This window comes from Rutilus rutilus, assembly GCF_951802725.1.
Source record: "Rutilus rutilus genome assembly, chromosome: 2".
NCBI lineage: Eukaryota > Metazoa > Chordata > Actinopteri > Cypriniformes > Leuciscidae > Rutilus > Rutilus rutilus.
This window is the reverse complement of record NC_140210.1, coordinates 61,443,469-61,457,596: the sequence shown is the minus strand read 5'-3', so window position 1 is coordinate 61,457,596 and position 14,128 is coordinate 61,443,469. Positions and strand designations below refer to the sequence as shown.

General features: G+C 39.9%; 1 protein-coding gene across 1 annotated transcript in view; it reads right to left on the bottom strand.

The window, feature by feature from the left end:
- Window positions 1-13,589, bottom strand: part of LOC311286237 (NACHT, LRR and PYD domains-containing protein 1 homolog) — a 76,987-nt gene extending 63,398 nt beyond the window's left edge. Inside the window, exons 1-3 of the mRNA XM_084402355.1 lie at window positions 13,314-13,589; window positions 7,430-7,738; window positions 1,830-3,689 (exon numbers count right to left, since the gene is read on the bottom strand). Coding sequence (XP_084258481.1) covers window positions 1,830-3,689; window positions 7,430-7,716 — 2,147 coding nt within the window. The 5' untranslated portion in view covers window positions 7,717-7,738; window positions 13,314-13,589. The remainder of the gene's footprint in view (window positions 1-1,829; window positions 3,690-7,429; window positions 7,739-13,313) is intronic.
- Window positions 13,590-14,128: the final 539 nt, after the last annotated feature.

Genomic DNA, 14,128 nt, shown 5'->3' with positions numbered 1-14,128 from the left:
CTGATAGCTCCCCATAGGGCCGTTAGGGGAGTGTCTTTGTCTTTCTCAGGTGAGAAAAGCCATACATATTAATGAGCTCTCGCATAAGGCTTATTCACACAAAACACGTCGTAAAAATTTTAAATCAATATATTGTCTTCTCTGAATGAGCAGTCAGGGTGATTTTCACATAGTTTTGGAGCAAATATTCTAGGCTACGTCATACAATTTTCAAAAGTCTTGTGAAGAAATAATCAGTAGGGGTTTCATGGCCTTATTTCAGTGAGAATTTTTTTTTGTATTTTCACAAACCACGCATAAATGTCATTATCTCAAAACTACAAACTTTTACATACATGCTGTTGATATATTATTGTAGCAGAGTTTGTGCTGAATACAGTGTAATTAGACTTTAGCCATGAAAATGTCACAAGTAACAGAAATAACCAGAAATGTCAGAGCATGTCAGAACACCTCCAGGGCCCAGAAAACAGCTCAGACCTCAGAGGGTTAAGCCTACTGTGTTTGTGGATATCTGGTCAAACGTAGATATGTATGGTAACCATAATGTTTTATATTTGAGCGCGATCGCGTTTGAATGTATCAGAGTTTGCAGCGCGATCGCGTTTGAATGTATCATTTGAACATTTGAAAAGCAAAACGCACCAAACGGCTTCATGTTTTTACTATTATCTCATTTCATATCATCATAACGAATGGAAACATTTGAAGTAACATGATAATCAATATATTTTTCTCTAGCTTGGTTGTTACTGAAATATTTTGGAAGATTTATACTGCTATCTATTGTTATTATTATTTTACCCAGCACTGCGCATAGCTTATGCCTGCAAGGCACAACAAACCTTGTGTTCATTATATTATATATTGTTGGAAACATTTGTGTGTGTGTGTGTGTGTATTTTGTGAACTTTAAAAAGCAATTTTAACCAGAAAAATCTAATATTTATTTCCAAAATCGTGCAGGCCTTTCTCTTGATATCAGTATGTTCATTTTTTTCAGGGCCCAGATGCCACTGAGTCCTGCCGACTTCAACATTCACATGAGTCTCTGGAACATGAACATGGTAAAGTGAAAATCAAACACCTTGGAAATTAAAGGTATGTAGCCTACAATGTTTTTAGGAATGGCACAAAGGTCTGTCTTTGAAGTGTTTTTTTTTTGGCATTTGTTGTGTATCTTTGGGTTATGTTGTGTTGTAAATAAATCCAAACAATTTAAAAGCCATTCTTTTTTAAATCTCCTCATTTACAGTATTGTGCAAGGTTGCTCAGAATGACAGGGCTATTAGGAGCTATATTAGGATAGCTCCTAATAGGGCCGTTGGGGAGGTTCTTTGTCTTTCTCAGGTGAGAAAAGCTTACATATTAATGAGCTGCCGCATAAGGCTTTCTAACACAAAACACGTCGTAAAAATTTTAAATCAATATATTGTCTTCTCTGAATGAGCAGTCAGGGTGATTTTCACATTGTTTTGGAGCAAATATTCTAGGCTACGTGATACAATTTTCAGAAGTCTTGTGAAGAAATAATCAGTATGGGTTTCATGGCCTTATTTCAGTGAGAATTTTTTTTTGTATTTTCACAAACCACGCATAAATGTCATTATCTCAAAACTACAAACTTTTACATACATGCTGTTGATATATTATTGTAGCAGAGTTTGTGCTGAATACAGTGTAATTAGACTTTAGCCATGAAAATGTCACAAGTAACAGAAATAACCAGAAATGTCAGAGCATGTCAGAACACCTCCAGGGCCCAGAAAACAGCTCAGACCTCAGAGGGTTAAAAAGGATTCTTTAGCTATTAATGATTAAACACTCACAGAGCTTTTCTGCAGTTGATCACAGCTTGTACCAGTATTCTTCTCCCCTCAGCTGATGTGTTGTATTTCTTGAGGTTCAGCTCATCCAGCACCTCCTCTGAGATCTGAAGCATGTAGGAGATTGTTGAGCAGTGAGACGGAGAGAGAAACTCCTCTGAGTGTTTGTCTGATTTCACAAACTCCTGAATCTCTCTGGACAGAGTCTGATCTTTCACTTCCAGCAGACAGAGGAACAGACTGATGGATTGATCAGCTGAGAGACGATACATATCATATGCATCTTTGATCTTCTCTTTAATGTCCTGTGTGGTTCTCCTGATGCTCTCTGAGCTGTTCTCTGTGTGTGTCAGTAGATCCTGTAAGAGTCTCTGATTGGACTCCAGTGAGACGCCCAGCAGGAACCGCAGGAACAGATCCAGCCGTCCATTCGCACTCTTGAGGGCTTTATCTACTGCTGATCTTAGTAGATCATACAGAGAGACTTCATTAGACCTGAATACACCCAGAAGCTGCAGTGGTTCCTTGTTCTTCATTAAATAGCAGTAAAACACATAGAAAGCAGCGAGAAACTCCTGAACGCTCAGATGAATGAAGCTGTAGACTTTCCTCTGATGAATCACAGATTCCTGCTTAAAGATCTCAGTGCAAATCCCAGAATGCACTGAGGCGTCAGTGATGTCTGTGCCGCTCTCAATCAGGTCCTCTTCATAGAACATCACATTGCCCTTCATCAGCTGATGGAAAGCCACTTCAGCAAGTTTCACAATCACTTCTCTGTTGGACTGCAGGAGTTTCTCTGGATCTCTCTCTTCATACTTCTGATTCCTCATGTTGATCTGAATCAGCAGGAAGTGGATGTACATTTCAGTCAGAGTTTGAGGGATTTCTGCACTCAGATCTTCTTCCAGGAGCTTCTGAAGCACAGTGGAGGAGATCCAGCAGAAGACGGGTATGTGGCACATGATGTGGAGGCTTCTTGCTCTTCTGATGTGTGAGATGATTCTGCTGGCTTGATGCTCGTCACTGATTCTCTTCCTGAAATATTCCTCCTTCTGAGGCTCATTGAATCCCTGAATCTCTGTCAGACGGTGGATGTATTTGGAGGGGATCTGATTGGCTGCTGCTGGTCTGGAGGTGATCCAGATGAGAGCCGAGGGAAGCAGATCTCCCTTCATGAGCTTTGACATCAACACACCCACTGATGAAGTCTCAGTCACATCAGAAACTTCCTGAGCGTCTGAAAACATCAGTGTGATTCTGCTTTCATCCAGACCATCAAAGATGAACACAACTTTACACTCCTCATAAATCTTTGAGTCCAGATCTTGAAGTTCAGGATGAAAGTCCAGCAGAAGTCTGTGAAGACTGTACTGATGATCTCGGATCAAGTTCAGCTCTCGAAATGGAAGCACAAACATGAAATCTACATCCTGATTGGCTTTTCCCTCGGCCCAGTCCAGAATGAACTTCTGCACAGAGACGGTTTTCCCGATTCCAGCGATGCCTTTAGTGAGAACAGTCTTGATCTGCTCTTTCTCCTGGCGTCCTGGTTCAGGAGAGGCTTTAAAGATGTCATTGCAGTAGATTGGAGTGTCTTGTGAGTGTTGTGTTCTGGCTGTTTTCTCCATCTGTAAAACCTCATGTTCTTCATTCACTCCTTCTCTCTCTCCCTCTATGATGTAGAGCTGTGTGTAGATCCTGTTCAGGAGGGTTTCATTCTCTTGGAGTTTCAGTCCCTCAAATAATCTCTCATACTTGTTCTTCATGCTGGCTTTGTGTCTGTGTTTGACTCTCTGTAGTTCATCATTCACTGGTTGAGGGGAATCCTGGTCTCCAGTCTGATCATCTCCATAAACTCTGCTGAAAAAAAACAAAAGATTACACAGATTTAAGAACATGAAAATAAAAATCTAAATCTACACAATCTTGTCAATCTTGCATTTTCTGTACAAATAATGCGTTTAATTTCAGCTTCAGTTCAACACTTTCTGCATTGCACAGCTCTCCGACTCCAGATCCTGAGAAACACAAAGAAATAATTCTTCCTGTCTGCCGTTTCATTTATTTAATTAGGGCTGCAATAACTAATTGATAAAATGAATAATAATAGATAATGAAAATAATTGATGATGAATTTGATTATGGATTAGTCGCATCTGTACACTGTGCACAGAAACCATCAGCCAGTCTCATCGTTTTACATCAGTGAATAGCTGTGGATAAAACGCATATGGAAATTAGCGGAGGACACAGAGAGATCTTCTGTGGGAAAGGTGCAGGACTCAAGTTGTCTGAAACATAAGAAAGTTTTATGTTTTTAAGCTCTTGAAACAAAAGCATAAGCGTTTACCGCGGCTAGCACTGTTGTCCTCTGACAGATGTGTGTGCTGTTTATTACCTTAGAGACGTGTTTTTCTCAGTGAATAACTTACATCTTTATCTGTAAACGTTAGAAAGGATTTCCAACATTAGCACATTTCCATTTTGCATAAACCGACAACATGAACAAGTGCAGATGTAAATAAACATGCATTTTGAATAAACTATTATCTGAATAAAATATACATTTTGCTAAAATATTTCATATTATAAATTAAGTGTAGATTTAAAGTTCTACATGTAAGACAAGTAATCATATTTTTATGAAAGCAGGGATACTATTGGAATAACTTATTAATGCAATATAATTACTGTGTTCAGAGTGAATGTGTGTTTCTCATAGCCTTCCTCATGCTTTTGTTTATGTTTATCATAATTTTTAATTTTGAATATTTATGATTAATCAAGTTAATCATACACATGAAATATGGTGCAGTTCTGAACATCTCCACTGAAGATAGGGGCAATTAAAGCAGAATAATATTGCATTTTCATTTTTTATGGGAGGGGCGCAAATCACAAATGAGTGATTATGGGCTAGGTTGATGTGGGCCCTTAAGAGCAACATACCATAAAAATTTCTTCATCCTCGGTGCCACGGTTCAGGTAGTTATTTAGGAAAAACATTTTTTGGGGTTTGGGGGGGCCCAGCGCGGGGGGGGGGAGTGGCCCCCGGGGACCAAACGAAATTTTTCCGTAGAAGTCTAGTGGGGCTACATGCCCACCAAATTTCATGTTCCCCGGTGTTTCGGTGTCCCTGGTATCGTTGACGAAAAATTTACGGGGGCCCCAGCGCGGGGGGGGAAGTGGCCCCCGGGGACCAAACGAAATTTTTCCGTAAAAGTCTAGTAGACCAACATACCATAAAAATTTCTTCATCCTCGGTGCCACGGTTCAGGTAGTTATTTAGGAAAAACTGCATTTTTTTGGTTTTGGGGGGGCCCAGCGCGGGGGGGGGGAGTGGCCCCCGGGGACCAAACGAAATTTTTCCGTAGAAGTCTAGTGGGGCTACATGCCCACCAAATTTCATGTTCCCCGGTGCTTCGGTGTCCCTGGTATCGTTGACGAAAAATTTACGGGGGCCCCAGCACGGGGGGGGCGAGTGGCCCCCGGGGACCAAACGAAATTTTTCCGTAAAAGTCTAGTAGACGAATATACCATAAACATTTCTTCATCCTCGGTGCCACGGTTCAGGTAGTTATTTAGGAAAAACTGCATTTTTTTGGGTTTGGGGGGGCCCAGCGCGGGGGGGAGTGGCCCCCGGGGACCAAACAAAATTTTTCCTTAGAAGTCTAGTGGGGCTACATGCCCACCAAATTTCATGTTCCCCGGTGTTTCGGTGTCCCTGGTATCGTTGACGAAAAATTTAAGGGGGCCCCAGCGCGGGGGGGGAAGTGGCCCCCGGGGACCAAACGAAATTTTTCCGTAAAAGTCTAGTAGACCAACATACCATAAAATTTTTTTCATCCTCGGTGCCACGGTTCAGGTAGTTATTTAGGAAAAACTGAATTTTTTTGGGTTTGGGGGGGCCCAGCGCGGGGGGGGAGTGGCCCCCGGGGACCAAACGAAATTTTTCCGTAGAAGTCTAGTGGGGCTACATGCCCACCAAATTTCATGTTCCCCGGTGCTTCGGTGTCCCTGGTATCGTTGACGAAAAATTTACGGGGGCCCCAGCGCGGGGGGGGAAGTGGCCCCCGGGGACCAAACGAAATTTTTCCGTAAAAGTCTAGTAGACCAACATACCATAAAAATTTCTTCATCCTCGGTGCCACGGTTCAGGTAGTTATTTAGGAAAAACTGCATTTTTTTGGTTTTGGGGGGGCCCAGCGCGGGGGGGGGAGTGGCCCCCGGGGACCAAACGAAATTTTTCCGTAGAAGTCTAGTGGGGCTACATGGCCACCAAATTTCATGTTCCCCCGTGCTTCGGTGTCCCTGGTATCGTTGACGAAAAATTTACGGGGGCAGCAGCACGGGGGGGGGCGAGTGGCCCCTGGGGACCAAACGAAATTTTTCCGTAAAAGTCTAGTAGACGAATATACCATAAAAATTTCTTCATCCTCGGTGCCACGGTTCAGGTAGTTATTTAGGAAAAACTGCATTTTTTTGGGTTTGGGGGGGCCCAGCGCGGGGGGGGGAGTGGCCCCCGGGGACCAAACAAAATTTTTCCTTAGAAGTCTAGTGGGGCTACATGCCCACCAAATTTCATGTTCCCCGGTGTTTCGGTGTCCCTGGTATCGTTGACGAAAAATTTACGGGGGCCCCAGCGCGGGGGGGGAAGTGGCCCCCGGGGACCAAACAAAATTTTTCCGTAAAAGTCTAGTAGACCAACATACCATAAAAATTTCTTCATCCTCGGTGCCACGGTTCAGGTAGTTATTTAGGAAAAACTGCATTTTTTGGGGTTTGGGGGGGCCCAGCGCGGGGGGGGAGTGGCCCCCGGGGACCAAACGAAATTTTTCCTTAGAAGTCTAGTGGGGCTACATGCCCACCAAATTTCATGTTCCCCGGTGCTTCGGTGTCCCTGGTATCGTTGACGAAAAATTTACGGGGGCCCCAGCGCGGGGGGGGAAGTGGCCCCCGGGGACCAAACGAAATTTTTCCTTAGAAGTCTAGTGGGGCTACATGCCCACCAAATTTCATGTTCCCCGGTGCTTCGGTGTCCCTGGTATCGTTGACGAAAAATTCAGTAAGGTGAAAAAAAAAAAAAAAAAAAAAAAAAAAAAACTTTGACAATCCCTATATGACCGCTTTCGCTAGCTACGCTAGCGGCGGTCATAATTATTCCATTATCAAAATAATCGTTAGTTGCAGCCCTATTGCAAATCTCATCTCTCTGTGTGAATTCAGTGTGTTCGTGACTCCTATAAAACAGTTAATTCACCTCTCTGTCCTAGCGTGTATCCCATATTTGTATAGGGTCCGCTTGTTTGCATGCTTTTCGCCACTTGGCTCGGTCCAGGGCATCATCAGTGGTGATATTTACTGCGCGCATATCCTCCGCCAGACGATCGTGCCACCGCTTCTTTGGCCGGCCACGCGGTCGTCGCCCGGGTGGTGATAGATTATAAGCCGTTTTCGCCACTGTCTCATCGCCACTTCTGATGACATGGCCATACCAGCGGAGTCGGGCTTCACGCATCTTATGGACTATGGGCACCAGATGCGTGAAGCCCGACAAAAAACAGTTAATTCACCACTACAGGTCAAAGGTTTACACTCACCTGAGGTCAAAGGTCACTGCTTTATCACTGGGGTCAGAGGTCACTGCTTCATCACTGAGGTCAGAGGTCACTGCTTTATGACTGAGGTCAGAGGTCACTGGTTCATCACTGGGGTCAGAGGTCACTATTTTATCAATGAGGTCAGAGGTCACCGGTTCATCACTGGGGTCAGAGGTCACTGCTTCATCACTGAATAAAGGAGGAGGAGTCATTGATCTGCCACTCTTCACAGACACACAGCTGGGATCTGGAGATGAAGATCTCTTCCTCTTCACTCTTTTCTCCATAATGAGAAACTGACTTCAGAAACTGCGCATGGAAAAACAGAACAAATCATACAGAACATTTAGATTATTCCAGTACAGTAAAATCAAATCTCAATACTACACACACAATGACATTCTAGAGATTTCTGGCTAAAGTTTAGGTGAATAAGGCTGCATTTGTAGATCAAAGCAGATTCATAAGAATGGTCTCTGTACAAGTGTATTAGTCCTATTTTTTTTTCTTTTTTTTTTCATAAATTAATTCATACAGTTGTTTGTTCATAAATTCTATAAGAACAACATCAACACTAACACCAGAGCCGGACAGTAACGGAGTACATTTACTTGAGTACAGTACTTAAGTACAATTTTGAGGGATCTGTACTTTACCCGAGTATCATTTTTTGGGAGTACTCATGACTTTACTCAAGTACATTTGAGAGGCAAATATTGTACTCTTTACTCCACTACATTTCTATCCATAACCGTGAGTACCCGTTACTTCTTCTAAAAAAAAAAAAAAAGGAAAAAAGAAAAATCTCGGAAACCCTCAATTTGTTGTTTCCCTCTCAAACGTGATTGGATTGTGCAGTTGCCACTGATTGGGACAGCCTATCAGCAATCACCTTCAGCTTTCCGCCAAAGTCAACTCCATGGTCAGATTTAGATAAGAGACGAAACAATGGATGAAGACGCAGCAGGTCCGTCCCGGGAATGTGCCAACCCGTGGCCCCACCTCGCCAGACTATTTCAATTTTCTGAACAAGTTAATGATAGTTTTCGCTTCAAGTGTTTGCTGTGTTTACCAATGTAAGCACTGTGGCAGTAGTAATGCAATATTTAGATAATGTACTCTTGTACTCTTGATACTCAAGTACTTTTAAAAACAAGTACTTCAGTACTTTTACTTAAGTAGACATCTGACTGTAGTACTTTTACTTGTACTTGAGTAAAATTTAGCAAGGGTTATCTGTACTTTTACTCAAGTAATGAAGCTGTGTACTCTGTCCACCTCTGCCTAACACATAAATTATGAGGATTAATTGTATTGCTTTGTGGTTTACAGAGCACAAAGTGATTTATTAAATGAAAAAAAAAAAAAAACCTGAAAAAAAAAACGGTCTTCTGGGACAGAGAAAGTCAGCTTTTCCACCTTTTGACCACAAGATGTAGTTAGTGTGCATAACTGTGCAACTTGTTGAAAAGCTTTGAGTAATGAACCATTTTATGATACAATCGAGGGGGAAAGCCCCAGTGCTTCACAAAGCTTAATTTCATCATCACTAGATGCTGTAGTGAGAGATCGCTGGAGTACACACAATGGAACAGAGAGAGGTAAGTAGCTGGATGATGACTGGAACCAGGACAATGAAGGAGACTCTGGATACACAGGACGGTAGACGATCACACTTAAACATCAATCGTTGAACATTAAGAGAGACAGGGAAGTGTGTCTTTACTCAAACAAGACCAGACAAAGTGACTGTGTAAGGTGAGTGCTTTTATGCTGACTGTGATGAGGAGATGATGTGCAGCTGAAAGCGATCACTGTGTTTGGGAAGAGCATGCAGGAGAGGGCCAAAGAGGATGATGGGAAATGTAGTGACAGACATGGATCCTTTTACACTTTTCTAATGATTAATAGTTGCTCTCCCTCCACAATAATGAGTTTCAATGTATTCAAGTGATACAGTTTAACAATCAGATACAAAAAAAAAAAAACAATGAATCACAACAACCCAAATTTGACTGTCATCATGTTTCCAACACTCACAACTTGTGAAATGACTCAAAAAGGGCTATTAGGGTCCAATGAAATTTATTAGAATTGTTTTATTTTGCATCACATTATCAGATATGCCTTTTATTATTTATCTTGTTATATGTTATATATATATATATATATATATATATATATAATATTATTTATATTTATCTTTTAAATAACACAACCCAGCTACTTTGATAGGCATTTTTATAGCCATTAAAAATACATGTTTGTCATAAAAGATCTTCTCATTAAAGCTGATCGTCTGTGAATCGACGCCTACAGAAGCGTGGAAGTGTTTAGTACTTTAAATGTTTACATGCTACATTTATATATTTCAGATTGCAAAGAATCTGTAAATTAATCTAAACTAAAAGCAGAATCCATAGAGCTTGATATCATTATAATCCTGAAGATGAACCTGTTCACTTTTATGTCACAACTCCATAAAGTTAATATTTGAAGATTAAGTTTAATATGATAGCGATGCGAATGCGAAAACATTGTATAATAATATAACATGATATCAGAAGCAGATAAATGAACTTACCGTGATGTTATATTTATGTCTGTTTTAAAACTTCTGAAGGGGAATTTACATTTCCTAAGGATCTTCTTTGCTTTCAGTTTCTGCTCAAATGTGTTTCCTCAGATTGCGCATACGCAGAGGCCTCAGGTCAACAACAAATAAACCCCGCCAATCTCTCTTTTTCTTCTTCTTCATTTAGTTTTCATTTAGAAAAATATATTAATATAATGTGATCCGGAGGAAAAGATTGATCGGCTCTGACTGATTCCCCTCTGAAGATTGAATCTGGACAACAAACTAAAACTAAACTTGTGTCCTGTGCACAAAGCACAAAGTGTCCTTATCACAGTATATTAAAAAACAAATCACTTTAAACCAAATGTTGAAAGACAATGTCAAATGCCTTGTAGAATAAAAAAAATAAAAAAAATAAAAAAAAGATAAAACTTTGCTCTGAAATCAGATCAGAAGAGTCAACGATGTCTAAAATGAATCTGATATTATTATAAATGTGCTTATTTTTATAAAGCCAGACTGAGATTCATTATAAGATAGCTCATAACTCTCTGTAATCTCTGGGCAAAACTCTGAGCTAGAATCTGGTCATCAGTGTTCAGTAACAGATTGGACACCAGTTTTCAATAAGAAGCGGATCCTTGTTGTGTTTTATGATCAGAGTAATCCCGCCTGTGTTAATCTAGGAGAAGAGATGTTCTCACAATAATAAACTGAAGGGTTCAGAGAACGCCTTATAAAACTCTGCTGTAATACCAGCATTACCTGGAGACTCGCGGATTTAAGATGATTCATGGAAACAACCATTTACACTATCCAGACTCAAAATGCGGATGTGTCATCCATATCAAACCTAGAGGTATATAACAGCTTATATAAGTAAATAACTGACCGTAAAGTGTGTCATTTGTGAGAGTTTCCGAAATGGCGTCTTCTCATCCAGGAAGTTTTAACTTGTTTTCGACAATCTGTTTCCTGAATGAGAGAGTTGTAATACCTGTTCTACCTGCTCCTGAGCTCACCTGACCCGGTTACATGAAAACCCTGAGGCGGATTGAAGAGTTTCTACACCAGATAGTGACTGTATTTTGCAGCGAGTCAAAGCAAACATTCTGAATTCATTTATCCTACACATCAGAAATAGCAAAAAATGCGGGAATATAGAAATGTGAGAAATACAGAAAAAAGTATGACCTTCACTTACCATACTTCATCAGCAGGAGCCGATAGTCTAATATAGATATAGCTAATAGTCCTTTGAGAGATCAACATCAAATGCTGTACTACATATAACTGCATTGCTTGACTATAGACATACCCACATAGCAAATTTTTTCTGGCCCAGCTCCGGGCCACACAATCACTTTTCCCTCGGTCCAAGTACCGCAAAGAATGACGGCCCTGAAGTGGCCCAGAACTGGATTAAAGACAAGGGTCTCACATGGGCCATAACTGGCCCGAATCTCAGCCAGTTAGTCACCTTTAACTGGCCCTGAACTGGGCCAAAACAGGTATTATTATTGGTACCAATTCTCAGCCATAAGTTAACCATATCGACACCACCCTTTAACCAGAAACCCCAAAACTGAGCCATAACCCAGCCTAATCTTACCCAAACCATGTGAACAAATAAGGCACAAGAAAATTCAATTCTCAAAATTTGTTTATTTAACAATAGGCACAAGCCAATAATAATAAATTATTATTATTTTCTATTTTTTTAGTACATTCAAAGCTTAACATCTTATTATCACCTCAAAGTGCATTTAATTTCAAAATGTTCTGGTCTATCTTAGACAGTAGTTTACTCATTGTAGTAATGCACAAGCCAAAAAAAAAAAAAAAAAACAGCTAGAATTTGTGAACACTACTTTAGTTGCAAATCTAACATAGTGTCGGCCCAGATCACTATTGAATGACCCGCAGGCCGGTCAATAGCACCCCGGTCGCGTCAGTCAGTACTCGCGTTCTCAAGTTCAGGGCAGTGAATCAGCTAACGTTACCATATAGGCAAAAGTGCACTTCAATAAAGAACAAAGTGACATCCGAGTTTGAATTCAGGTATTTAAAAAAGCTCCAAAAAAGAGATGTTCTTCTATTTTTTAAAGATTGCCATTACATAACCTGCCAAAATAACCTTCGTACCCGCCACGGTCGATTTTTAATCGAGGTTAAGGTTAAATAAAAATACAAAAAAAAAAATAAGAGAGCTGTAAACACATCACAGGCTTGATCTGTTTCGGCATGAGTGCAAAAGAGAACCCATGTGGTTGCATATCTGCTGTATGTACAGTACCAGTCAAAAGTTTGGAAACATTACTATTTTTAATGTTTTTGAAAGAAGTCTCTTATGCTCATCAAGCCTGCAGTTAAAAAAAAAAAAAAAGTAATATTATGAAATATTATTACAATTTAAAATAATGGTTCTCTTTTTTAATATACTTTAAAATGTAATTTATTTTTGTGATGCAAAGCTGAATTTTCATCAGCAAGTACTCCAGTCTTTGGTGTCTTATGATCCTTCAGAAATCATTCTAATATGCTGATTTATGATCAATGTTGGAAACAGTTGTGCTGCTTAATATTTTTTTTATAACCTGAGATACTTTTTTCAGGATTATTTGATGAATAAAAAGAACTGTATTTATTTAGAATAGAAATCTTTTGTAACAATATACACTACCGTTCAAAAGTTTGGGAACAATAACTTTTTTTTTTTAAAGAAATTAGTACTGCGATGCGTTAAACAAGGATGCGTTAAATTGATAAAAGGTGATGGTAACGATTTATATTGTTAGAAATGTTTTTATTTTGAATAAATGCTGTTTTTATGAATAAATGCTGTTAACGTTTTACTCATCAATGAATCCTGAAAATAGTATTCCAAAAAAATATATCAAACAGCACAACTGTTTCCATCATTGATAATAACTGAGTATCAAATCAGCATATTAGAATGATTTCTGAAGGATCATAATACACCAAAGACTGGAGTACTTGCTGATGAAAATTCAGCTTTGCATCACAAAAATAAATTACATTTTAAAATATATTAAAAAAGAGAACCATTATTTTAAATTGTAATAATATTTCATAATGTGACGGTTTTTTTTTTTTCTTTTCTTTTTTTTTTAACTGCAGGCTTGATGAGCATAAGAGACTTCTTGCAAAAACATTAAAAATAGTAATGTTTCCAAACTTTTGACTGGTACTGTAGGCTGTAATGTATTACATCTAATGTTAGGTCGTACACAATATATAGACTGTAAAAAAAAATAGGGTCGTGCACAAAATAGCTTCACTTACCTGAACAGCGGTTCGGTTGTCAGACGTCTTCTTCACCCTTCAGCGGGACGGGAGAAATTTCAAACGACACATCACGTGAACCTCATCCACCAACCAGAAAGCTGCTGTTACCGTGGAGATCGTGTCGAAATGAATGGATTCCAAGACGTGCATAATTTGATGGGTTCGTTTAATCTTGTTCACTGCTTACATTAACTCAGCATTTATTCACAGTCTACCGAAACTCTGCGCGCGTTCACAACACTACTAAAAACTCTCTTCCTCTGTGTCTAGTTCACGCCCGCACCTCTCTTCCGTGGGCGCCCCCTCTCCTGTAGGATCGCTATAACATGCCTGCTTGAGCATCACTCAATATAAACCAAGCAGAGATTATGCGTCTGCACAAACATTGACTTAAACATATTTCCAGTATTAACCCCATCAAGAATTTAGAATACATATGAACTAAGTGAACAATAAAAATTAAATAAAGACATATAGGGGGGTACTCTCTCTCTCTAAACATTAACAGTAGCATTACAGGGAATGTTATTATGAGCCCCACACTCTCCCCTCCAAAAATGAATGCTGTCTCAGCATTCCATAGTTCCCAGAGTCTCTGTTTTCAACACAAGAGCAAAGAAGTACATAAGGGAGTCAGTCTCTATACTTGATGCTAAGTAGTCTTGAAACTGTCTTTGCGTGACATCTATCTCCCATTTCATGTCATCTGCTGACGTAGACACCACTGGCCACATGATATCTGAAACATTGCTCCGTCATACGACGGGCCACGCATCAAGTGCTGAAAGGTCGCAACCATTAACATATTCCAT